Source organism: Podarcis erhardii (genome assembly GCF_964252035.2).
Source record: "Podarcis erhardii genome assembly, chromosome: 7".
Classification (NCBI taxonomy): Eukaryota; Metazoa; Chordata; class Lepidosauria; order Squamata; family Lacertidae; genus Podarcis; species Podarcis erhardii.
In genome coordinates, this window is record NC_138511.1 from 6,573,130 (window position 1) to 6,600,619 (window position 27,490).

At 41.7% G+C, this 27,490-nt stretch overlaps 1 protein-coding gene and 1 long non-coding RNA gene across 8 annotated transcripts; both read left to right on the plus strand.

The window, feature by feature from the left end:
* Positions 1-25,921, plus strand: TIA1 (TIA1 cytotoxic granule associated RNA binding protein). 7 transcript variants are annotated; one of them, XM_081868505.1, is made up of 13 exons: positions 14-245; positions 8,151-8,247; positions 8,731-8,829; positions 9,229-9,283; positions 9,457-9,489; positions 10,708-10,795; positions 16,877-16,952; positions 19,490-19,598; positions 20,001-20,096; positions 20,187-20,271; positions 20,955-21,078; positions 22,406-22,545; positions 22,972-25,921. In XM_081868505.1, exons 1-13 carry the CDS (start codon positions 220-222, stop codon positions 23,117-23,119), a joined length of 1,176 nt encoding a protein of 391 aa, XP_081724631.1. In that variant the 5' UTR covers positions 14-219; the 3' UTR covers positions 23,120-25,921. The 7 variants fall into 7 exon arrangements, 6 of the variants coding, with proteins under 6 accessions (XP_081724635.1, XP_081724631.1, XP_081724633.1 ...); XM_081868504.1 differs by having other exon boundaries at positions 17-245; positions 22,403-22,545; XM_081868507.1 differs by lacking the exon at positions 9,457-9,489.
* On the plus strand, positions 12,357-15,363 carry LOC309345513. The gene is made up of 2 exons (XR_014158275.1): positions 12,357-12,999; positions 14,364-15,363. It is a non-coding gene; the product is annotated as an uncharacterized lncRNA (long non-coding RNA).
* Positions 25,922-27,490: the final 1,569 nt, after the last annotated feature.

The following is a 27,490-nucleotide window of genomic DNA, read 5'->3' on the forward strand; positions in this document are numbered from 1 at the left end:
GACGGTCCTTTCCGTCGGCCGGCCCGGGCCCTCTCTTTGCCCACCAGCGCCATCTTGAGAGGCCAGCGGCGGATTTGTTGTCCGCCGCGCCGTCGTCGGGGCTCCCCGGAGGCCTCCCGCCCCGCACCCGCGCGCGGATTTGGCCTGCGGCGAGCCCGGCGCGGCTGTGACCAGGCCTGGCTGGAGGGCTGAGGAGGGAGAGGAACCGCCGCCGCCGCCATGGAGGACGAAATGCCCAAGACGCTGTGAGTTGGGCCGGCAGGGAGGCTGTGAGGAGGCCTATTGTGAGGGGGAGGGGTCGAGCCACGTTGCGCCCCCTCCCTCCCTCCCTCCCTCCCGCCTGCTCTCCCCTCCCCCGCTGCCTCTCTTTCTCCCTTTGTGCGGGCGAATAAAACCCTTCGGCTCCCCATAACAACCGGGGCGGGGGGAGGCGAAGGGGGAAGCATTCGCCCCTCTTGAATTACTGTATTTTTTTGGGGGGGGTGGCCTTGGCCTTTTCTCCTCTCAGGCAGCGGGGCGAGCTTCTGTGTTGAAAATCGCTAGTACCACAAATTACTGTTAGATGGATCTTATGGGGCGAACGCAGTTGGACTCTGCTGCCCAGTTCTGCTCGCCTCAACTCGAGAAAGGATGGAAAAGGGCAACCAAAATGATCAAGAGGGTGGAGCGAGCCCCCTCCCCCAAAGAAAGGTTGCAGCATTTGAGCCTTTTTAGCTTTGTGGCGGAAAGGAGAAGGAAAGAAGCGCCAAGTTCATGAAAAGCCACGCATGGCGTGGAGAAAGCGGAGCGAGGGAAGTTGCCCCCCTCTCTCAACACGGAGAGAGCTCATGTACAGCCTTAGCGAAGCCTAATGTTGGCACTACGGAACTCGTTCCCGCAGGAGGCACCGAGGGCCACCAACCTAAATGGCTTTAAAAGAGTGGGACAAATTCTGGGAGGAGATGGCAATAGATGGCTATTAACCAGCCCATGCTCTGCCTCCCCAGTTGGAGGCAGCAGTGCTTCTGAATACCCATTGCTGGGAACCACAGGAAGGGAGAGTTGCTCTTGTGCTTGAATCCTGCTTGTGGGTTTCCCCAAAGAGGCATCCGGTTAGCAACTGTGAGAAAAAGCTGCTGGACTGGATGGGCCCACTTTGGCCTGCTCTTTTGTGTTAATGACTGTTAATATATATACAGTATTTTATTCTGCTGTTCTTGAAAGGAGCTCAGGGCAGCAGATATGGTTCTCCCACCCCCCACACAGCACACTCATTTTGTCCACAACAGCCCTGTAAGGTTGGCTGGGCTCAGAGAGAGAGAGCCTGGGGTGCATGTAGTGTGACTGGCTGAAGATCGCTCAGTGAAGCTTGATGGAGTGTGTGGATTTGAACCTACATCTCCCGGTTCTAGGATAGAATCTAGTCTCCATTTCAGATTTGAAAAAAACATTTCCTTGTGAAAAACAGAGCAGCTGATAGCAGTACAATGAGTGTGTGCATAGCTAGAATCCTTGCACTGGTTATTATCTCTGTAGCACTGCATGCTCCATAGGCAGGATTACAAGTCTCTGGTCCCCAGGGAACTTAAAGAAGTGACTAGAATGTCTTATAAGCCTGCCTGAGGGTTTGCATAGAACGTATTGTTGCATATTACTCCAATCCCGTGAGTGGTGTGAGATTCTAGGGGTTCCAGACGCTTATTTAGAGTTCGTGTTTCCTTTTAGAGTGAGGAACAGCAGAGACAGTGGCATATTTATGCTTTATTTACGCAAATATACAACCTGAGCCTATGATGGATGGGTTCATAGCATTAACATCCCAAGAGAGTCCTGCTTCTCCCATAGCCACAGCCTGTGGGTAGAAATTAAACATGGCTCTCTCTCAGCAGAAATCAGGCCTGGCTCTCTCTGCCTTTCCATTTTACAGCTTTTGCATCCAGTTTCTAAGCTCACATAACTCCACTCTCAACGCTGGCCTTTTGTCTTTCTAAGAAAGAGACAGTTGAGGGAGGTAGCGCCCCCCCCCCATTTCCCCTCTGGCACAGAGCCACTCCCTTTGTTCCCTTAGCGACCCATCTTTAGTGGTGCGTGCAACTTACCCACCTCACCTCCCAAAACCTTATAACACCATGGACAGCTTAATTTCTGTGCTGAATACATTGGAGGAGGTTTTCCTTCTGATAGTCTGCTTGGTTTCTATAGTGGACACAGAGGTGGAGCATCTGAAACCCTAGAAAGCAACTGCCAGTCAGTATTGGCCAAGTATCTTCAAACCTTTAAGACCCAGGACCCACTTTTATCTCAAACATGCCTTTGGGGATCAATTTCTTAATCTTTTGCAATATATTTGCAGGGTGGCAGTGCTACTGTTGCGACCACCTTCAATTAGGCCACAAACCACTAGGGTCCTGACACACCATTTGAAGACCTGTGGTGTAGACAGTACTGAGCTAAGTGAACCAGTGGTCTGACTATATAAGGCGCTAGCCTGTGTTCCTGTGACAGAGCTCTCCATCCTGCCTTGCTAGCCCACTCCTTATTTGCATGGAATTCCATTCACCTACTTGCACTTTTTGATCTCCTGTGGCTACAGTACTAGTAAACAGACTATATTTTCTGACAGAGAGCCAGTGGATGAAGGGGGTGGAAGGCAGGAGTAAACGGAGGAAGAATGTCAGATTAAACCTGTTGCCCATAGTTAGGTTTGGGTACAGTAATTGATTTTTTACTTGCAGTTTAAAAACAAAATATGCAGCAGCATTCAAAAATGATAAAGTGTTATCCACTTGTAGCTCTGAGTGGCAGAGGCCTCATTTTACTGCATAAGTAGAGGAGACCATCATCTTTCATCTCCCTCTCTCCAACAGTATGCAACCACCAATGGAAGGTGTTTCTTTAGTCCAAAATGTAGCTGATCAATTATTAACTGGGCTTCCCCAATGGAATGGCAGGGAAGTGTCCCCTACTGCTTGTTTATTAATGTAATGATATTTTCTGGGTGCCCCCACCTTTTGAGGGTGAGGCAGGTCATGGCCATAGAGGGGGGGGGGGCTTTTCAGTTCTGCACCATTATTGGTACACTGTCCCCAGAGTGTCAGGACCTTTTATATTTTTATTTGGTGTTATGAAATACCATATGAATTTTGCTAATTCTGTTAATCAACTATTTTATTACGCTGTCTGCTGTTTGTTTTGGTAGCTTATTCTGTTATTATAATTTGTCAGCCACTCTGGCAATAAATACTGAAGGGACATATTTATATTTTCTAAATAACATGAATAATCCTTAGAGACTAACTCTGTAAAGGAGACCTGCGGATAAGGGTTGTGGCTGAACTACTAGTGGCTTGTTTATTGTCTTTTAACCTCTGTACTATATCAGCACTCTTCTCCACCATCACCATTTTCTGTTTTGCAGCACTATTGCCTTCCTCAGCCCTTTGGACTGTTTGCTTGCTTGCACAGTTTCTGGACCGCTTAATATATTAAAATATATTTAAGCATTGTACAGAAAACTGAAGTGACAACTTTATAATATTACAAAAATAGTTACGTATAAAAATGTCACATTAATACAAAGTTCCTAATATATATCAATATCATTTCATTTTCCTTCTGACACCCTCCCTAACAGCCTCTTGAGTTCTCACCCAGGGTCTAAAACAAACTCTTAGTTCACCCACAAAAATCTCACAACCAGAAGAGTTCTTGGAAACAGTGGACATTGCCCTAGTCAGTCACTCTAGAAGACTTTCTTTTTATAGGCAGGCCCAAGGTGGATGGTACTTCCTCAGGCTACCTACATGGGAAAAAGAAAGTTCACCCTCTTTGAATTGTGGTTTTACATACCAGGACATAAACATTTGTTCCTTAGCAGATCTTAAAATTAGGTAAATACAACCTCAGATGAACAAAACATGACATATTAAACCATGTAATGATTTATTTAACAAAAATAAAGCCTAAATGGAGAAGCCATGTGTGAATACCCTATGATTGTAGAACCACCTTTAGCAGCAATAACTTTAAGTACGGTAATTGTTTTCTGTATGACTTCATCAGTCACTCATCATTGTGGAGGAATTTTGGCCTACTCTTCTTTATAACGTTGCTTCAGATCATTGAGGTTTGCTGGCATTTGTCAATGCACAGCTCTCTTAAGGTCCCGCCACAGCATTTCAATTGGGTTGAGGTTTGGACTTTGACTGGGCCATTGCAACACCTTGATTATTTTCTTTTTCAGCCATTCTATTGTAGAGTTGCATGACTCAGTTTCGGCCAAGCTTCAGCTGTTGGGCAGATGGCCTCACATTTGACTCTCAAATACTTTGGTATACAGTATTCATGGTCAACTCCGTGACTGCTAGGCTCCCAGTTCCTGTGGCTGTAGAGCCTAACTCTTGAGTTTCTTGCAATTTCTCTGAGCATTGCACGGTCTGACCTTGGGGTGAATTTGCTGGGGCATCTATTTTCCATTTTTGAATAATCTTTCTCACTGTAGAATGATGGACTTTACATTGGTGGGAGATGGCCTTATAGCCCTTCCCAGTTCCATGGGCAGAAATAATTGCTTCTATAAGAGCACTGCTGATGTCTTTCCTCCTTGGCATTGTGTGAAAACACACCTGGGTGCTCCAGACCAGCAAACTGCTGAAACTTTGACTTTTATAGAGGTGGCCACACTTGCTGATGATCAGTTAAGCAAGTGCATTTGATTAGCAGCACCTTCTGCTACTTAGCTTCTTTATTCCTATGGAAGCAGTAAGGGTGTACTTAGTTTTTCACACATGGCTTCTCCATTTTGGTTTTATTTTTGTTAATTAAATCATGATACTGTGTAATGGCATGTGTTGTTCATCTGAGGTTCTTTTACCTAATTTTAAGACCTGTCAGGCCGCAGATGATTGTTATTATGTCCTAATATGTAAAACTACATAATTCAAAGAGGGTGTACTCCCCCCCATGACTGTATGTCCCATTTCAATGGTCCTTTGCCTTACTTTTTTACACATTTTATGCACTTTTCTCTTTTTTACCTTTGGGGGGTGTATTGAAAATAGGTTCATAACAATGTCTTATGACTAGTATTGTGAGGAAATGCAGGAACCATTGCACTGGACATTTTTGTCTTTTCTTCTTTCCAGTGGTGCTCCTTTCTGCTGCACTCTGTAGCAACAAAAGTTAAATGCCTAGGTCAAATGAAGGCCTGGTAGTTACTAGAGAGACTAAAGCAGTTTGTTTTCACGAGGCGAAAATGAAATGCCTATGTTAGTAGGTATAAATAATTAAATTTTAGGATTGATCATATTGATTCTCTATATAAAAAAGCCTCATTTAACTTAATATATTTGGTGGAAGCATTGATTTGGTTAAGAGAGTAATTGTATGACTGACATGCTTATATCCAGTTTATTTAATATTAACCTAATCATTTTAAAAAGCAAAGCCATCTGTTTTGAACTGGGGGGAAAATAAACTGCTTTTATTTTTCTTAAACATTCAACACTGAAAAGAAGTTTAGGTTATATGGCAAGTATTGGCCTTCAAATAGTTGATTAATTGTGAATCCCACTTCAGAGAAAGTACAAATTAAGGCATTTGAGAGAAGAGTATGTAAGTTCAAGTGTGTTGAGATCAGGATGCCAAGTGGGGGCATGAGGACCTAAGCTACTCACATAGTACCTCACCATTCCAGTGATGCAGTAGGTGGGAGACAGGAGCACAGGAGAATTGCCAGAGAGTTGGCCCTTCAGGAGACACTGGGTTGCCAGGAGGAGAGGCATGTTTGAAAGCAGTGACTCAAAGTTCCCCAGAAGGTTTGCAGCTCTTTTTGGAGCAAAATGTTCACTTGGAGCTCTCCATGGTGCTGGGACTTGCCTTGCTGCTCTATTAGTGCCAGTAGGAGGCAGGGTTGAAAGCCTATTTGTGGCATTGGAGATTGTTCTGTGGGTTGGGTTCCAGCTGCAGAAGAAAGAGTTAACCATCCTATCTATCCACACTGCAATTAGGCTTGAAAGCAACCTTCTGTTGGTACCATTGGAAGGTTGTTTTCAAGCCTAATTGCAATGCAGGTGGATAATCTTTGTGTAACTGGTAAGAAAAGGGTTAACCCTCCCTAGCCAAAATCCCCATAAAAATTATATCCCCTTGGACAGTTGTTTGGGGATTAAGACTGTGTGCTGGTGGGTTTACTTGCAGTGTGTGCATGTGAGAGGGTGCAATGGCCTGCTCATTATTGTTTTGGTCTCACCCACCATCAGCTTGCAGACCCAGAGAGGGTTGGCAAAGATGGAATGCAACTCTTGGTTTTCAAAACATTTTAATGCAGTTTTTCAATTCAAAATTATCAAAATGGTGAACAAAATAATATACACCAGCTTAAGTGTGCATCAGATAATAAAGCGGTGTAGGCTAATAATTTAACTCGCAAAGGCAGAATGAAAAAGAGAAAGCTTTAACTTGATAAAGAAGTAAAAATGGAAATCATACCAAGTTCCTGAGGATGTTTCGGCTCTGACCTCCTTAAACTACCGGTAACCCCCACATATGGTGGAATGTTTTAGCAAAGCCTTACTGGTAGTTCTTAATTCAGGTTAGGCACATAACAGACAAGGTGTGGCCTCTGAGATAATCAGAACTCATACTATCTTGGTCATTAAAGCTTAAAATCAATACTGTGATTTTGGTTCTGTAGCCACTGCTACTGTTTTAAAATAGGCTTTAGATATGAAAATTGTATTGATCCCATTAACCATTAAGACAGTGCATTTTGTATCACATGAAAATTCTGAACCATCTTCAAAGGCAGTTATGTGTTGAATACATATACAGTAGTACCTCGGGTTACATGCGCTTCAGGTTACGTGCGCTTCAGGTTACAGACTCCACTAACCCAGAAATGGTACCTCGGGTTAAGAACTTTGCTTCAGGATGAGAACAGAAATCGTGCGGCACGGCAGCTGCAGCGGCAGGAGGAGGCCCCATTAGCTAAAGTGGTGCTTCAGGTTAAGAACAGTTTCAGGTTAAGAACAGATCTCCGGAACGAATTAAGTACATAACCAGGCAAGGGTTGATTTATGTGCATTTGATTGACCCACGATTGCACATGTGTGCCTGGGGTCAAACCCAGAAGTGACCCTAAAATGTCACTAAAAGGGCAGCATGGAGGAGAGGCAGAATGCTTTACGAAGGCCCCGCCAGCGTGTAGGGTTTCAGAATGTAACCCCCATGCAAAACAAGGATTGCCTGTTGTCTAGAGGCAACCTAAGCATAAACAGTGGTGGATGGATCTGGCCCACCCACCCCTGGTCACTTTTGACATGTTGATGGGGTTGACAACTGTCAGTCATCTGACATCACATGGTTCATACTTCAAAGGAAGAATCAAGTGCACATTATTAAGTGCGCTGTCTATTTTTCTCTTCTTCCTTGGTAAGCCTGAATTGAATTTATGCCTGCTGAAAATGGGGTTGCATTTGGTGCTGAATTTTAAATTTGGTCACTTGATGCTGATAGTGGTCAGGTAAACCTGGAGTCTTAGGAAGGATTTTGTGGAGGGATGTAAATGGAGAAAGGGATGCAAATACCTTACTTAGTTTTCTTATAAATGCACTGTACTACTGCTCTGCAAACTTTTTTATAGCATTTGTAATTTGTGCAGCAAATATATTGAGTAATACTGTATTGTGGTTTCACCTGTTCTCAGCCTTTAGGTTTAGTAACAGTGAAAAAATCCTCCCTTGTTCTGCACACATTTTCAAGCCTGCTTCTCCCTCTTTTGTTAACTTCTGAGCATCCTGTTCTTGTGATTGAGTGCTTATTTTTGTTTTAGCTTTGGAAGGTATAGTTACTTTTCTTTTATTAAGGAAGTCTGACTATGATGGTTAGTTTACTTACTACATTTCTGCCAAGGAATCCAAAGTGGTTTAAAATACGAAAACAAATAAAATGTAGTGTGACAGAGTCCTTCAGGCTATGTGTTGCTCACACAGGTCTTTCTTAGGTAGCTCCAGGGAAGATGGGTGAGGGCTGCCCCAACAATTCTCCTTGATAGTTCTGTCAGGAGCTAGTGGTATGGCCTAGACTTCCTCACTTCTCCCTTCAGGGCAAACAGGTCTTCGTTGTTTGAGACTCAGACCTCCATGGATCTAAAATTTGGATAATTTTTGCAGGTATGTGGGGAATTTGTCAAGAGATGTTACCGAAGCCCTAATTCTCCAGCTCTTCAGCCAGATTGGACCATGCAAAAATTGCAAAATGATCATGGATGTAAGTTAATGCAATGGTTATGTTCTGCACAAAAAATGTATTTTAATATAAAAATTGTGGTTTTGAGGATGCTAACAAGGTTTAGATTTCTTCCCCCAGGAGTTTCACAGGTTGTTGCCCTCCCTTTAGAAATTTCAGTAAAACAAATTAAACTGAAGGGTAACTAACAAGTAAAAGAGCTAAGAAAAAAGTAGTAAGCTAAAAGTAGTTTTCAAGTTACTCTGTTTCCACTAAAAATAATCAGTGTATAATTTACAAGGTCTAAAGATTCAACCCACTTTTTAAACACTTTAGGCATAAAATCTTACTTATTGCTGTGGAACTCTCTTTTTCTGCTAATCCTAAACACAAAATAATAGTAATAGTACCTAGGATTGTGGACTTAAATGATGTTGCTTGCTTGGGAGATATAATAAAACAAAACACAGACATTGAGATGGCTCAGCAATGGTTTCTGATAGCTTTCCTTTCTGTGTTACACAGACAGCTGGAAATGATCCATACTGTTTTGTGGAGTTCTATGAGCATCGACATGCAGCTGCAGCTTTAGCGGCTATGAATGGACGGAAGATAATGGGTAAGGTAAGCTCTCAGGTCTAAAGGGTGAGTTGGAGCAGAAGTGTGGCTTTAGGTTGTGGATGAAACCGCTTTTGTAAAAAGAAGAAGATCTAAAGGTAAACTTTTATCCTGTTGTATATAGTAGAACTTTAAATTTAAAAACACACACCATATAGATAAATATAAGTACAGTGAAAAGTTATCATGAAATTCTTTGCATTTTGCAAATAAAATAGCTAGGCAAAGTAATAAGGGTTATTTAATACCTAATATCACTCAACTTCATTAGGGTGGGAGCATATTTTGCATTAATTATGGCAAAATAACATAAAACAAATTTGTCAAACACACTACATTTTGAGGGTTTGTGGGTTATGTAAACATAACTTCCTTGAATATAATTTTAGCAAATATTATTTGTAGGAGGTCAAAGTGAACTGGGCAACAACCCCCAGCAGCCAGAAGAAAGATACCAGCAGTAAGTTCCTTACAATTCTTAGTAATTACTTTTTATTTGCACAAAAGTGTTTTAAATGTTAAGCAATAAGCATCATACAAATATTTGCCCTATTGTTTTGATCATTATCCTAAGATATTATTTAATGTGTTTGTGTTAATAAACTTAAGAACAAATCTAATCTTTGTCATCAGGTAGTACCGTTGTCAACACACTGCGTTCACAAGGTAATTGTATCTTCTTAAACATAAAATGAAATCTCTCAGGGGTATTCACTAACCGCCTGAAGCTATTTGGGGGGGTTGTTCTGTTGTCACAAGATTTCTCCCTCCTCTCTCAATGGATCAGGATGTCGACTGTTGCTGACTCTTAAGCCCTTTGACCCCATTAAGCTGCTATTGCTGTAAGAATTCTTTCCCTCTCTGTGAGGGTAAGATAACCAGCTTCCTTCAAGGCTGCTGGCTGTGCTGGGCCATAAGCCCCCCTTGTGGTATATCAAAATTGCTATTCCAATTGGATCATTTTCCCTTCTGCTCCTATGCAACCCAGTGTGTTGCTTCTCTACTTGTCTGGCCTTAGAACTTTAAAACTTTGGGGAAGGATTAAAGTAGACTTTCCAAGGTGGAGATGTAAAGTGTCATGTGTGCATTGAAATCAGTTAGAGGTGATGATAATTAAAATGGGCTTTATGTGAGTATGAAGAAAGTCCTTAGATATGAGATCTTTGTATCAACCAGTTCTTATGTAAATGGCTCTAACAAACTGTGAAGGGATTACTGTTTCCGTTCTGTTGCCTTCAGTCTTAGTTCACTTGCTCATGGATTTCACATACTTTGAATTCACATGGATTCACATGGTGTAAAGGCTGGGCAACCAAAACTGTTGGCTTTTCAGAAAACTGTCAAATACTTTAACATCAAACTGTTGCAATGCAAGGTATCTTTTTGACTGTTCTTCACCAAATATGACTAAGATTGAGCTGCTTGTAATTTATATTGTCCATACTGGTTTGTGTAAATCCTACTCTGTTCTGCTCACAGAACCAGTAGACATATTCAGCTAATTATTGTTAAACTTGTGTATAATTAAGGCTAAACTCTAGCATTATTAAATAAGGCTGTAATATAACTTTTTGGCTTTGGACTAAATGGACTTAGCTCTCATGGAAGTATAGCTTCTGTTATGAATAACTACAGATATAATTTAATGAAAAATTCTAGTTACATGTAATTTTCTATAATTGCGTACTATCATGTCTTGTTCATGGTTATATATTAAACCATAATGTATTTTGTTATCTGTTAGGTAAAAAGATTCTAGTTCTCATGTAGTTTCCAGATGTATGGAAATTGATACAAGATTATTTTTTTAAAAAAGCAAACCTATCCTGTATTTCCATGAGTTCTCTGCAAACTTGTACATTTCTTTTTCTTTTTCTTGGTAAGACCACTTCCATGTCTTTGTTGGAGACCTCAGCCCAGAAATTACAACTGAAGATATTAAAGCAGCTTTTGCACCATTTGGAAGAATATCGTAAGTAATGCCTTATGAAAGATAATGGGGGCAAGAATTTGATGCTAAAACTAAGGAAAATGTGCTGATTAAGAGTGTCAGTATATTTAAGGATACCTATATTCTCTAAAGAGTTGTATTTTTGTAGTTAATCAGAGCTATCAAACAGTTCATCTTGCTTTATTTGAATGTGAATATCTAGACTTTGGATTTATATTTCTGTATTTTAGACTTGCAACTTAATTTTAAAAACAGTATTGATTCATTTCATTATCCAATTACTAGATAATCTAGAAGGGGTTTTCTAAGGGAAAGCTGATTTCTGGGTGACTTACACCAATGAAAAGGCATTGCGTAGTCTTATAAAAGCAGCTTTAATAAATATCAGATTTCATAGAAGTTATGGCCTATAAGATTTTGGCTTTTTGTGAAATGGGTGCTCTATTAAATAAAATAAACTAGAAATCGGCCTCCAGTATAGTTTCTCGGTTTCAGTCATTGTCATTATCTTAGTTTGGAAGGCATGTGAAAGTGTGTGTAACATACCAGGGAACCAGCTGTATTGTTTCCGTGGAGAAACATTTTTTTAGTTTTAGGACTTGGAAGTTTGCTGTTGATAGCAATGACCAATTAGGCTGAGTTGCAAGGTAATATTTGTATATTGTAAATACTTCATTGGTAGCATTTCCTGATAGATCTGATGTAAATCCTCATCAGTGACTGAATTATAATTGCAGCAACTTGAGAACAAGATTTCTGTATGGAGATCAGTGTAGCATGTTATGAATTACTTGTTTTAGTATGCAGGCAGACCTGCTTAAATGGAAGCAAGATGTAGTGCAGGGATACATAATGTGTCCTCCAGATTTTGTTGGACTACAACTGTCCTATTGGCTATGCTGGCTGCTGGGGTTGGTGGAAGTTGGAGTCCCAATATCTGCAGGCACCATATTGGCAACCCCTGACGTAATGTACAGTGGTGCCCCGCAAGACGAACGCCTCGCAAGACTGAAAACCCGCTAGACGAAAGGGTTTTCCGTTTTGGAGGCGCTTCGCAAAACGAATTTCCCTATGGGCTTGCTTTGCAAGTTGCTGTGGGGTTTTCTCCCTTTCCCCCGCCTTTTCCTAAGCCCTAAGCCGCTTATCAGCTGATCCGCTAAAAGCTGCTAAACCGCTAATAGCGCTAATCCGCTAAGCTGTCAATGGGCTTGTTTCGCAAGACGAAAAAACCGCTATACGAAGAGCCTCACGGAACGGATTAATTTCGTCTTGTGAGGCACCACTGTATCTCTTGGACGTTTGTTCTTATCTGTCACTAATTCTTCCAAGTGTTGCTTACTGCTGTGAAGTATATCAACCAACTCTCAGAACTGGTTGGAAGGTAATCTCAAAACTGATAACACAATGAGATTGTAGCCTCATATGTATCAGTTTCCAGAGGGGTAATCATGTAAGTCTCTTGAAACAAAAGCAATTTAGAGCCTTGTGGCATCTTAGAAGATTCACGAATGTATTATGGCACAAGTGTGTTTGCACTCAAGCCAACTTTGTGAGATGCATTATTGTACATATGAGTCACATTCTATATGGGTGGTCAAAAAGGTTCCTTATCCTAGCAAAAAAGGGGGATGGGAGGGTAACTTACCCTTCCAAAGCCTGTTGTTAGTACCTGTGTACATGATTTGTCCTTACAACCAAGAGCTAAGGAGTGTTACCAAGCCTGGGCCAAATGAAGGGGGAATGGAATTTCTTTGTTTAAAGTTCCTCCTCCCAAGAGGTTCCCTGGTTATACCTGTGTTTGAGGTGTTGGGACATGGAGGCAGGAGCCTGAATGTATTCCTGGATTCCCTAAGGTTTGACTTAGCCTAACAGCTGTCGTGGTCACCTGGTCTGTTTCAATGTAATCAACAGCTAGAAGGGCTTGCAACTACTGCTGCAAGACTGGTAGGCCTTGGGGGTTTCCAAACACAGCAGGAACTTCAGGTTGCTGACATGTTTTGAGGAGAAGCATTGCTTCAGGGGAAGATCAGAAAAGCTGGACAATCATATAAAGAAATGTTGGTTAGTGGATATTCTTGCTAGCCTTCTTTGAAGAAGAGTTTTTGCTCAAAACATGTCTCAAACACTAAGGATCAGAAACAAGGAGGGTAAGTAAATAAGTCCTAATCATACTCACAAACACTAAAACCTTTAAAGGGTGCTTGAGCATAGTAACTTGGAGTACTGTAGAATCAAGGCAATCGATGACAGCAGCCTTGTTCAAGGAAATAATACAGTTGATATACAAACTGTAAAAGTTATCAGTTTCACAGACCCTTTTATGAAACTCAACACTTGGCTCTCAGTACTAAAAGGTGGCCTACCCTAGTCATCTTATTTAAGGCTACATTACCGCATTTTTCGCTCTATAACACGCACCTGACCATAACACGCACATCGTTTTTAGAGGAGGAAAACAAGGGAAAAAACATTCTGAATGAAACAGTGGATGTATCATTTTTGTGCTTCATGCTGTGGCCACAGACATGTGATCTGATGGTGAATTTGGGGTGACCCAATGCAAAAATCCTGAGAATCCCTGTGGATCCATGCTTTGTAACCACGTTTTTGCACCATTGCAGCCCCAGGCAACAGTGGGTGCGTGATTTTTGGGGGGCAGGCTGTAGCCATGGACATGCTATGTGCTCTGATGGTGAATTTGGGCTGACCCAATGCAAAGAGCCTGAGGATCCATGTAGATCCATGCTTTTTAACCACGTTTTTGCACCATTGCAGCCCCAGGCAACAGTGGGTGCGTGATTTTTGGGGGGCAGGCTGTAGCCATGGACATGCTATGTGATCTGATGGTGAATTTGGGCTGACCGAAAGCAAAGATCCTGAGGATCCATGTGGATCCATGCTTTTTAACCACATTTTAAGTGGGGAGGGAAGGAGAAACACAGAACGGACAAGGAGCATGAGAGGGGTGTGCAGAGAAGCAGCTGGCTAAGAATGCAGGAGAGGGGTATAACGGGAGGGAGGAAAGGAAGGCAAAAGTTTTCCCTCACCTACCCACCCAAGCCAGCCAGCTCGCGCGCGCGCGCGCGCTCTCTCTCTCTCTCTCTCCCTCTCTCCCTCTCTCCCTCTCTCCCTCTCTCCCTCTCTCCCTCCTGCATGTTTTCACTCTGCTTTCCCCTCTGCTTGCCTGGAGGGGAGGGGCTTTCCCTGCTCTTTGTTCCGTTTGAGCAAACACAGCAAGGAAACAGAGGTGGGTGGGCAGTAAGACCCTGAGGCAGAATGCAGGAAAGCAGCCGCTTCCTCTTTTCAGGTTTCCCTTCTAGGAGACGCGCGATTTGATTTTTGCCTGATTTTTTTTGCCTCCCCTCTCGCCATTTGGCTCCAGGGACCACCCATTTGCTCAATAACACGCACAGACATTTCCCCTTCCTTTTTAGGAGAAAAAATCTGCGTGTTATAGAAGGAAAAATACGGTAAATACTTGCTGCCTCCTAGTAGGGGCTTCAGACCATAGGAGTGAAAAGGTGGGGGCAGCTGGGTAGGAGAATCTGGAATCCCTGCTCCCAAGAAATGCCACTTCATCTGCAGAAAGGCCACATGAGGCCAGCCCACTTCTGTGTAGCATCTGCCCAGAATGTACTTCCATATTTGAGTAAGACCTGAAATTCTCTGGGTTATAGCTGTCTGCTCATACACAAAGTGGTACAAAGTAGTTCGCAGAAGTCTTACCAGTGAAGGCCTAGGGCAGCAAAGGCTGTGATAGCAAAGCAAGTGCTAAATATTTTAGTCCCATGAATTTTAGTTTGGCTTAAGCATCTGTGTGACTTTGAAATCAGAGTGCTTCTGGTATGCTTAATTTGATAAAATTAAAATCCACTTTGCTTGCATTAACAAGATTCCTTCTTAAAGTTAAGAGTTCTGCTAGTATTCTGATGACATTCTACACTACATTTCTGTTGGAATAAGTCCGCAAAACACTAAGACCTTCTGGTTGGCTTCCTGCTTAGTGATGCAGCTGCATTGACTGGTTGCTGTTGATCTAAGCCTAATCTGTACGGTGGAACTAATGTGTGCTGATATACTAGGAGCATGGAAAGCAGAGTTAATACTGGGTTGAAAAAAATGCCCGCAGACTCTTCCCCACCCCTCCCTCAACCCTCCAAAAATAAATTGGCCATGAGTGAGCCAAGTTTACTGCCTTGAATTAGGCACTAAGCCTAATCAGGGAGAATGGTTTTGTGTTGGCTCACTGTCTCTCATGAGCACTTTCTTACCTCTGAAGCAGCTGCTGGGAAAGGAAGAACTGGGACTTGACATATTTTTATGGATTCATAGTGGTTTGTCACTTAGATCATTACTTTAAGCCTGTGAACTGTATCCTATCAAGTTAATCTATAGAAAACAAACGTGACACAGATCAAAGTGAAAAACCCCTCATTTTAAAAGTTTTCCAATAGTAAGTGTTCAAAGTTGTTTTTTGAATAGCTGGTTTATAATTCTAAATGTTACAAATGGTCACACTGTTTAAAAGACAAAATATAGGCCAAAGTTTCTTTTCATTTTTAAATCTGAGAGAAAATAATTGTTTAAGTTCTTGAGTCATTTTCAAGAATGACAGTTGAGGGGTAAGTATAGAGCCACGGGTAGTGTTTTAGATTTTTCTGGACTACAACTCCCATCACCCCTGACCATTGGCCATGCTGATTGGGGCTGATGGGAGTTGGTTATCCTTGGTATAGAGGATTCCCCCCCCCCTTTAAGATGTGCAGAGAGAACCATCCATGTAATGATTAAAGTAGCTGTTCTCAGGCAATTTGTAACATAGCCTTAACTTAGACTAATGAACTCTTTAAAGCATATGTGCATTGTTAAAATTAGGTTATTTTCCATGGAGTGACATTTTAAAATTTTATTTGGGACTTTCAGTGATCTCAGCATTATTTAGCTCCCTTCGTTAAATCAGGTTTCTTCATACAGGATGCAATAGTAGTGTGTGTTGAAATTCCCTTGATGAGCGTCTGACATCATACAGCCTCGCGTATTATTGCTGTATAGTGACACTAGTTACACTGCATGACTTTCTTACTATGTTTGTGTGTGTTTGTGTGTAATAAATGCCTGATTCTTGTGGGTTGGGGAGGGCAAAGTAGGCCTGTGTGTTTGAAAATGTTATTGACCATTTAGTCATGAATACAAATTGCCTGAGAAGCATATAGCTAATAGAAACAGAGTTTTCACCAGTGGGGTTTAGCTATTGTAGCTGGGTCTTTTGTCTTTTTTCACTCAATCTCAAATAATAGGGCTCTGGTTATTTTGCAGAATGTCTCTGAAGAATGGACAGCATTGCCATGGCTAACTGCAAGCTACAGTTCACAGTGGACAAACGTTGTAGTTTTTCTATTTACTTTTATAAATTTTTTACTTTATATACTTTGTAGTTTTCAATCAGTCCTGTATGATTGTTAATTACGAATGCAGTCTTTAAAAGATTATTTAATAGTGTATAGTAAAAAAGAAAAAACATGTTAGTGTTTATTTTCTTCCATAATGCAACCATTTCTGAAAATGTCAATTTCTCAAAATTTACAGCTGCCCAAGTCCAAAAAGGGGGTAACGAATTGACCTGAGAAAATTAAAGAATTCAGTTAACAGGCGACGTATGCCTTTTAATTCCTATTTTTTCATTTTTTCTATTTTCTATTTCTAATAAGTAGGTAGAATGTGTTGGCCAATAGTAAGTTTATAAATTGCATGGTTAAAGAGAGCCGTTCGCTAATATGCTAGTTAGCTACATGCCCTCAGTTATTCCTTTGAATAGCTGCTTTGACCATGCGTAGTATTTTTAACAGTATGTAAGAGCATTTTGAACTGTGAACCAACGACTGTAAAATACTTGTTTTAAAGAGCTATTGATTTTGCATGTTTACACAATTAAGTTTAATTTTTTTGCTATTGTGATAAAACATTAGTAAAAGGGAGAATTGCTTTGACTATGTATTGCTGGTGCATTTAAGAAGTTCATTTTATTAAAGGAGCTGCGTGTGAGACATTTTCACTTGGATTCTGTTCTCTTTATGTTTAACTGGCCTTCTCTTTGCTTTTTAGGGATGCACGGGTTGTTAAGGACATGGCAACAGGAAAATCTAAAGGATATGGCTTTGTTTCTTTCTTCAATAAATGGGTGAGTGCATGTTGATTCTTAAGAACCCTTCTTCCAGAAATGAACATTGCCAGACTCTAATGGAGTTCTTAGAGTTCTGAACTAACTTGGCAAGTTAACTCAGAATAAGATACAGATCCTGTGCTCAGGCTTGCATTCTAAAATATAAGAATCACAAGGAAAGAGGACTGGATGGGGAAAGAAAGAGGATGGAGTTGGGTTTGATGATGCCAGATGGGGGTTACCGGGCATCTGAATCCTGTTGGGGGCTAGTTGATCTATTCTTCCTTGGAGGGAGATGGTACCAGAGTCTTACCCTTGTTTCTGCAATCGCTGATAAATTCTAATGATCTGCAAGTATTAAATAGTTATGTGCTGGTGTAACAATCAGCATACTCAGGGCAGCTTAAGATCATCCTATGAAATGGCTGAATAAGAATCTCTTTAGATGATTTCTGTTAACTGCTCTTGGGTTGTATAGGTTTTTTATTTACTTTAAAGTAAATATTAGAGCATCTTGAAGATACTTTTATTTTGTGAACAAGATTTTTGTAAAGGGAAAACATCTTAGACTACATTTTCCACTGTCAGGACTTTTTTTTTTGTACTGTATGTAGTTCCATTAAATGGTGCATCTTTAATATGACACTTTTAAATCTTGCTTTGATCTTAGGAGAGCTAATTGAAAATATTCTGCCAATAATACTGAATGAAGCTTAATGAATGGAAGTGCACATGGAAGTGCACATTAACTTGAAATGCTAAAATAGTTGCTATTGGTATCTTTCAGTCATATCACCTTGTGGTGGTAAAAAATCTACAAAAGTGGTTATCAGCTCTCTATGTCTTAAATGGTTTGCAGCAGCATAACTTTCTCAAAAGCAGTGAGTTTCTGAGTTTGATCAGTGGCGTAGCGTGCGGGGTGCAGGGGGGGCCAGCACAACATCTGGGGGGGGGCGCTCGCCGCCTCCGGAGTCGCCGAAGAGCCTCGGGCGCAGGCTGTAGCAGAGCCCCATGTCTCGCGGAACCGACGAGCTGTGCACGTGCCCGGGCTCTAGGCGTCCAGCAGGCAGCGGCTCTCAGCGCTCGCCGCGGTCCCCGCACGTCAGGGCCGTGGAGGGCGCGCCAGGCAGCCCCTCCTCACAGCCCTGCTGCTGCAGCTGCTGGGCCATGTTGCATTTTCCTCGCCTCTGCCCTCCTCCTCCGGGCAAGCGGCGCCGTTTGGGCGGCAGCGCCAGCGGCAACTCGCCTCAGATCACCTGACATGGACCCGCCGCCGTGGCTACCTTACCGTAAATACCCCAGCCCAGGCAGCAGCAAGAAGAAGCTGGCAGCGGCGGCAGGTTAGGGGTTGGGGTGCAAATTACTTGCCTTGCCCCGGGTGCTGACAACCCACGCTACGCCGCTGAGTTAGATCACTTGTTTCTCCATCTAGGAGCCAGTGCATGAGCCTCTGTCCTTTTGATCTCTCTCTGGGAGGAGGCTACAGTCAAAAAACCTCAGCCTTTGTTCTCCATTTGTGGAAGACATGCCCTAACGTACTGTGCTTAAAGTATACTAAAACTGTAGTAACAGTTCACTTTTCCTGACAGCTAAGATTGGTTGAGGGGAGGCAGAATTGCCACATGTTAAAACAATTGTTTGAGCCATTCATATACAAAGCATGGTTGGGGGTACTCTTTACACAAATGTGGGGAAGCAGGAAAGTACAATCTCCCCCCACCTTACATTCTGCTGCTTATAAGCAGTTTCTCCCCGAGCCTTGCTTTGATACCAGCCACCCAGGGAGAAAACTGCTGGAAGTGTAGTAAGGTAAGGCAAAGGAACTGAGAGTGGGGAGCTTTGCTTCCACACCCCCATGCTCCTTTTTATGTGGAGAGTAGACCAACTTAACCCCATTATATATGTGACCAGACTAAATCAGAGTAGCATATATGCAGTTGCCCCGCATGTGTAATTTGGCCCTAAATGGCCATGGCTATGCATGGAGCTGCAGGTTCTTGGAGCACAATAGGAAAATTCACACAATGTGTACGATTTGGGTTGGGAGTCTAATTGTAGTCTTTCAGAATTTGATAGCTGATTACCTGTGAATGATAGAGCTTCATATCTTTATACCTGCAAGTTGATATTTTTAATATTAAAATGGCACTGACTTAGGTTACTTCACTACAATGGATCCACACTGAATAAAACTTCAGATCCAGCCCATTTTTCTGGTTGTTGGAGGCACCTTTTGTCTCTATTTTCATTTGCCATTTAGCATTCATTTGCATAATGAAGTACTTGGAGCATCTGGAGAAAATTTATGGACAAAAGGGCTATTCACAGAACAGCCTTTTGTAAGCTGCCTTTGTATTTGGAGGGGTTTTTTTTGTTTTATTTATTTTTTTGCAAATTTAAAGAGACCTCATATAATTGTTGATCTGATGCTTTTGCAGCCTTTGTGTAGTAAAGTGATTCTGTAATTGAAACAGATATTTTTCTATAAATTAGCATTGTTAGTAGTTTTCTTTCTTACAGAGCTGCTTTCTGAAAGTGTTTTGCTTTCTCTGTAGGATGCAGAAAACGCGATTCAGCAGATGGGGGGACAGTGGCTTGGTGGAAGACAAATCAGGACAAACTGGGCAACACGTAAACCTCCAGCTCCAAAGAGTACATACGAGTGTGAGTATTTTAGCTTCCAAAACACACATGGGGATATTTCCTCTCCAGCCTGGAATAAGCTTTTAGAACTGACAGTCTAGGGCTACGGACAGCCAGTATATTTAATTGATGTGCTGCCTCCCATTAGGTGGTGAGTTTGATGCTCTGAACAGAATTTTGTTTGGGTGGAACACCTTACAATCAGGTTTCGATTGTCAATTGTTCAGGGAGAGGAGCCCTGGCCACATAGAATTGTAAGCTTTTGGGGCAGAATGTGGCTGTAAATTGAAACAGTAATTATATATTGCAAAGCATAAGCCATGGTAGTTGTGGGGAATGGACAGCCAATTCTTTCTACAAATGTTTGGGTTTTTTATTTGTGGGCAAATTAGAGACTTGTGTAACCTTTTTTTTCCTAAACAGCAAACGCCAAACAACTATCCTATGATGATGTTGTGAATCAGTCCAGTCCAAGCAACTGCACAGTGTACTGTGGAGGTGTTACTTCAGGGCTAACAGGTACGGCACCTCATGAGTTTTTAGTAGCCTTAGGAAGTTGTCCATAACTCCATATCCTGACATCCTTATTTCTGTCTTCCTGATTTGCAGAACAGCTGATGCGCCAGACATTTTCTCCATTTGGGCAAATAATGGAAATTCGGGTCTTCCCAGATAAAGGATACTCCTTTGTACGGTATGATACTGTTTGTCTTTCCTGTGTGTTTTTTTAGCAAGCCCATGCCGCAGTGTACAGTTTAAAGTATTGCAATCCCTTTTTGAAACTGTGACTTAAAGTGTACTCCTTCCAGTGTCCTGCCATTCATGTTGATTATTTCTAAGAAACAGGAACCTGCAATCATTCACATAAAACTTTCATTTGCGTATCTTGGGGCTGTTGGGTGTTTTGCACCTGATTTTGACATCACAGCTGCTACTCCGATATTCTTTTTTCAGTATTCTGACTCAATACAGCGGCTTAATGGAGGGGCGGCTGATGGTGGCCACCTTCATTCTCTTTCTGGAAGGCATTGTCTTGCACTAAGACCTTTTTAAAAAAAGCCTTGCTCCTGCTATGCCATGATTGCTGAGCAGCCCAATACATCAGGCCTGCAATTTTCCCTGGAGCCCTCACAAGTTTCTTGACTTACTTACATGTTGAATTTATATCCTGCCCTTCCTCCCTAAAGATGTGCCCCCCCCCATGGCCTTGTGCATGTGTCATACATTGTGAAGGATCTACACACGGTGGGCTTGCAATATTGGATAGATTATCCCTTGAAATGAATTGTTGGATGGCTTTTTGGGGAGAGGGATTTGAATTACTTGGTTGTTTGACGGGGTTTTGTATTATTGATTAATTTTCTCAAATGGTTACAGGTTCAATTCTCATGAAAGCGCTGCACATGCAATTGTTTCAGTCAATGGCACAACTATAGAAGGACATGTTGTGAAATGTTACTGGGGCAAAGAAACACCAGATATGATAAATCCAATTCAACAGGTAAGCGTCTACCAAAAAAAATGGATTTTTTTTCCTCCCCCCCAAAAATAATTCTGTTCTGGTAGATTTCTTCATTCTAAATAGTTAGACCACAAATCCCTTTACTGGTTGTTCATTTCATTTATATGCATCATTTTCCACATGTTGCTTAACATGGGATCCAACTGTAAAACATACACAAATAATAGGGGCTGGAGGTGTAAAAGGTCATTAGAAAATGTGTTGATCTTTCTTCAGTTATTGTGCTCTCTTTGCTGTGGAACTCTTGGAATAAAGATATAAATTTAAGAGGATTTAAGGAAAATAATCTTAGGGTTAACCACAGACCTAGCAGCACATCCTAAGGTGTGTGTACCGTTGCTATAGCACTGACACAAACTTGGGTTTTTTTGGAAAATGGGGAGTGGAGGTGGCATGCTGTATAGAAATAAGTGGGAGAGTGCCGAATCTTGGTGCCTCAGTTACCTAATTTAGCTTTTGTGGTCCAAGCCCCTGCTTGTGCTGCAGAGGTACCCAAGCACAAGCTAGAGTTATCAGTGTATTTTTGTGGGCAGCAGAAGTTATGATGGCATAATAAGAGCTTGCTAGATCAGGTCCATGGCCCATCTAGTCCAGCACCCTCTTCTCAAAGTGGCCACCCAGATGCATATGGGAAACCAGGAAACAGGATTTGAGCATAGGAGCCCTTACCCCTCCTGTGGTTTCCAGCAACTGGTATTCAGAACCGTAGGAGGCAAAGCATAGCCATCAGGGCTAGTAGCCATCGATAGGCACCTACTCAATGAATTTGTCTAATCCTCTTTTAAAGCTGTTCAATTTGATGGCCACCACTACCTCCTGTGGGAGCGAGTTCCACACTTTAACTGTGCTGCCTGAAAATTAAGCTGTTTAGCTTTCTTACAATAGTTTTCCTATGAGAGGGTCAGAAATTAATGGTAGAGAACATATTTTGCATCTGTAAGATCCCCGATTTATTTTCTGTTACCTCTGACACTGGCTCTGCCTGAGGCCAATGTCAGAGCAGATGTGCCACTGATGTACCACTGGTCTGACTCCTACGGTTGAGTTTCATATGGAACAAATAACAAATTCTTCAGCTCCCCAACATGGTGTGATTTAATTATTTAATGTTGTGAAATACAGTCCATACATGTCTTTGGAATGAGCTTTGTTGTACGAACTAAAACACTTTGGTGTTTGTGATTACATGAGCTTTAGGATGCAAAAGGCAAAGGGGCATGTGGCAGTGTAACTGAAAACCATCCACCTTTGTGTGTCTTCCCTGTACCAATGTACTAACTTTGTTTAATTTGAACTTTTTCAGCAGAATCAAGTGGGATACCCACCGCCTTATGGACAGTGGGGTCAGTGGTATGGAAATGCGCAGCAGATTGGCCAGTACATGCCTAATGGCTGGCAGGTCCCTGCGTATGGAATGTATGGACAAGCATGGAATCAGGGATTCAAGTAAGTGTTTGCTGTTTTGCACAGGCTCTGTGCAAAGGAATCTTTAAGGCTTTAATTCTGAAACTTCTCATATGGACCATATTATGTTGAATTCTGAAACAGGCCATTGGACTTGCAGTTCTGTGTCCTTTCTAAGCAAAATATAGACCCTTTTGATCCACATTGATGTGTGTAGAATGATAGAAGTCAGCGGTCACTCAACAAACTAACCTATCTTAGAAATTATTTTGCACATGGTTTATTTGGTGCAGAAAATGGGAATGAATTTCTGAAGGCATCCTGTGTGGTCTAATTTTGTGGGCCTCCACTAGTGGTGGTGGATAAAGTGATAAAATATTTGGTTTAACATTCACCTGTTGTCTTGATTCCAGTTCATTATGTCTGTGTAAACTTTCTAAGCTTTATTTCATTTCCTTTTTCATTCAGTCAGACACAGTCTTCTGCAGCATGGATGGGTGCAAATTATGGTGTGCCGCCCCCGCCCCCACCGCCGCCGCCCCCACCCCAGGGGCAAAATGGAAGCGTTCTAACTAGTCAAACTGGATATCGAATGGCAGGTTTTGAAACACAGTGAGAGGAACAGAGAAAGACTCTGGAATAGAACAACTGGTGGCTTTGAGGCTATATATGGAGCATTGTAAAACCCTTTGTTTACTTAAAAAAAACCTATCCAATCAAGTCAGTGCAAAAGTCAGAAAACAGTATTTATTTTTAATCATGAAACTATGTTGTCCACATTTTTTTTAAAACACACACACAGGAAATACTAGATGCTGGATATCTGCCAACTTTTGCCTTCTTTTCCTCTTTTGAGATGTGTTTCTTAAGATCCTTGTTTGAAACACAACTAATCCAGGGATTTCTGCCACTTTTAGATTGGGGCAGAATATTGCACAATATCAAACTTTTTTTCCACTGTAGTAGTGTGCAGTTCTAGTTGCATTCCTAGTATGACTGAAAATGTATATGAAAAGTTGTACAAAAACAAAACACGCCAAAACTGTGTGAGTTCTGAAGGTTTATTGTGATCTTCAGCTTGTGCACAATTCTGTTCTAAAGAGAGCCTATTGTATAAAGTGTCCCATCTCCTCACTTTTGTTATACTGGGGTTTCAAATATAACTTATTGGTTTACATTATTTTGTATCTAGACATTTTTCAAAAAGTGATTTTTGCCTTACTGTCAGCTGTTAAATTATTAAATGGAGGTGGCGGTGGGAAGTGGTGGTTGGCGGCAGTAGTTGTTCAGAGCTCTCCAATGGATCCAACTCTTCCTGTTGTTAGACGTGAGAAGGTGCCTGGGAAATCCCTGTTGGGTTTGCGCAAAGATCTTCACCGATGAACTTCAACCCAGTTTCAGATATTATTAAAAATGTGACACATTCTAATGAACCAGCTTTTCTAAATCTCTCAGTTTTTACATTTACATGTATCCTATACCATGTAAACTATTTTAGCAAATTAATATTTTTCACAAAAGTTGGTCAGCTTTTGTATGTCTCCTTCTTTGAAAGGGTAAAAGGCAGAGAGGTCTGTGTGACTTAACGAGTATGATTCTAAACTTTGGCTTTTTGCATGTGAATATCAAATACATTATTAGATTTTGAATACACCAGTCATGCTCTCATTTTTCAAATATGTAGAGAATACATTGGTCTTAGCAACTTCTTACTCAAGTGGAGTAAATTTGACTTGATTTAGCATGTACAGGTAGAGCTCTGATTACTTGTAGCATTGTGCGGATCAGGCCAGGAGTATGAGGAATGCTCCAGTTAAGCCTGAAGGACCAGCTGGATTAAGCATTTTTAATTGTTCAGAGGCCAAAAAAAAAACCTTGCTATCCTACCTCCTTGACTTAGCCTTCAGAGAGTGCAAAAAAGAAAGCTACCCCTAGGTGTAATATTTATTTATCCCAGTTAATGTCTGGGCCCATGGAGGTGTATGCTTTTTATTCTGCATTGGTTGTAGTGGAGCAATGTATCAAGGGATTATTGAGTTTATGATATATGGAGTGTCCTATGACAAATGTGTTTTATGGAAATAAGTGACCCTATGATAGAGGGTTGGCTTTGGAGATGTTAAAATCCTATTTGTCTTGATTTCAACGCCTCACCTTTGGGAAGTGTTCCATGATTTGCTGGGTGTGAATGGTGTTCTAAAATTTGAAAGTTTGCTACAAATATAATTTGCAGTGGGAGGGGGTAGAGAAAAAGACAAAAGAAAACTTATGGTGACTCTTGAGAAACTCTTGTCCCTGACTCTGTTTAACAACTGGAATTCTGTAAAGGAAGCCGAACCAGATGGCTTGAGTTCAGTGAAACCTGGCTGTAAAAAACAACAATCAAAAACCAGTTTTTACACTGAAAGCAGGGTCTGGCCCCCCATATGTTTAAAAAAGTGAAGTATACTGAAAAGACAGCTTTAACTCATAGACCACTCTTATTTCTGCCTCCTTGCTGCCTTTTAAACTTACATAAACATATCTTTAAAATTATTTTTACCACCTCTGCCTGTACAATTCTTTCAAAAGAGGACAGGAATAGGTTTGAGGTGAGTTTGGTGCCGCACTGGAATTTCTATGTGTGTATTTTCAGCAATAGAACTGCCCAGGTTTAATTGTCTTAAATAAAATTCCTGTCATTGGAACTGTCTGAGATACTGTTACCTAGTTTAAAAAACACACAAACAAGGCTTTTAATATTATGTCAGTGCTGGTTGCTTTTCCCCTACTCTCTGTTTGGGCATCCAGGAAAGACATGAATTTCAGGTTGTTTTTGTTGAGCATAATTAAAGGCTTAAAATTCTCAAGTTCCTCAGACTTAGAAATGCTTTTAGAAAAATGAATGGATGAGGCCCTTCCAGTTATACAATTGTTACTGCTAAGCTACTTCTGACTAGGATTTTTCATACTTTTCTGGAGGTCACTTCTGCTACATAAGCCACATTAAAAACTAGTTGCTTACAAAGTGTCAGCCTCTTCTGCTGTAACTTCTCCAGTGGCCCTACAAAAAATGTAGGTGAAGCATTTGAGCCTATTTCTTTCTCTCACTATTGCCCTTTTCCTTCTTGTTTTTAGTTTAAGCAGCCTTTCAGTTTTAAAAGGGAGTCTTCTTAAAATACGGTAAATGTAAAGGAGAGTAATGCCCCATACAGATAACAAAGGAAGATAAAGCTGCCTGGGGTATTGTTTTTGGGTTATTTTGTTTTTAAAAGTAGCAGCCCATTTTTGTCTCTGTATGAACATTGAAAGCTTCGTTTGAACTAATGTATTTTGATACTTGTGTTTAGAAGTTCAAGAACTTCACTCCAGAAACCGTGACTTTTGAAAGCCATTAAGATGTTAATAAAAGATGTGAGCTTGCATATTTCATCCTTAACCTTTCGTTTACTTTACTGTTCAGATATTCTAGCACAGGTTTGGGAGAAAAGTGGAACTGGAAAAGGTCTCTTGACTTGCCAAATCTAAATTACCTGCCAGCCTTTTTCTCTTGGGTGATGAGACTCTGAAGGAGGCCTTAGCAAGAGCAACCAGTGTCTTGGGTAGCCATCCTAATCAATTGAAGGGCTGTTGAGACCTTATTTCACCACCTCTTATGTGTGTTAAGAAATAAAGAGTGGGCATTTGGCACTTGCCTGCAATTCTTCCTTGAGCATCTCTCACCAGGCATAGAGGTGAATGTCCAAACCCATAACTCCTTTGGTTTTTGATTGCAGCATCTTTACTTCACACTGGACAGGTTGTGTTTTTCCAACTCTGGGTGAACTCTTCAGTGGCACATTGCTTTGTTTGCTGACCATCATGTGCAAATGTAATAAGGTCATATTTTTCAGAGATCATCAACCACTTCATAGAAAATGGGGAGTTGTGGCATATTATGAAATAGAAGTATCTGTAACCAACCAAAGGCTCATATTCTCTGGAGCCTTTCCTAAGGGGTATTTCTGGTGTGCAGCCTCTTGGAAACTTCAGAACCTAGACCCAAAGAAGGCTACATACTGAATAGAGGCCTTCACTGCCTCTAGCTACCCATGCAGCTATTGCTTATTTCCTCTCAATAAATTGCACTCTTGAGACTTTGCAGTTGTGGCCGAGCTTCACTTTATGGGGAGTGATATTGCCACTTTTTTTTAACGACAAAGGTCCGTCTAGTTCAAGCTCTGGTTTTCCAAGTAGTGATGTATGGAAGTGAGAGCTGGACCATAAAGGCTGATCGCCAAAGAATTGATGCTTTTGAATTCTGGTGCTGGAGGAGACTCTTGAGAGTCCCATGGACTGCAAGAAGATCAAACCTATCCATTCTTAAGGAAATCAGCCCTGAGTGCTCACTGGAAGGACAGATCCTGAAGCTGAGGCTCCAAGACTTTGGCCACCTCATGAGGAGAGAAGACTCCCTGGAAAAGACCCTGATATTGGGAAAGATGGAGGGCACAAGGAGAAGGGGACAGCAGAGGACGAGATGGTGGGACAGTGTTCTCGAAGCTGCGAACATGAGTTTGACCAAACTGCGGGAGGCAGTGGAAGACAGGAGGGCCTGGCGTGCTCTGGTCCAGGGGGTCACGAAGAGTCGGACACCACTAAACAACAATTGCCACTTTAGTAAGTAGGTTTGACATCCTGCCTCAGTGCTAGTCACCCAGCCTCAGAGGGAGAAAACGGAGAGCCGTCCTTTAAAGGCGTGCCAGGGCTCGCCTCAGCGAGGGAATCGCAAGGGGGCATCCAAGCCGCCCTTCAAGGGCATTTTTAACACGAAAGAACATTAAGTAAACTAGGCGAGACCGTTGCAAAGCCCACGCCGCCCCAAAAGCCAGGTAGGTGCAGTTTCGTGCTACGCTTGTAAGGAATAAAGTGCAGCCCTGACGCATCCGCCTCATATCCCCCCCCCCCGCCCCATCCTTTCCCCTAGAGCAGTGTTTCCCAACCTTGGGCCTCCAGCTGTTTTTGGACT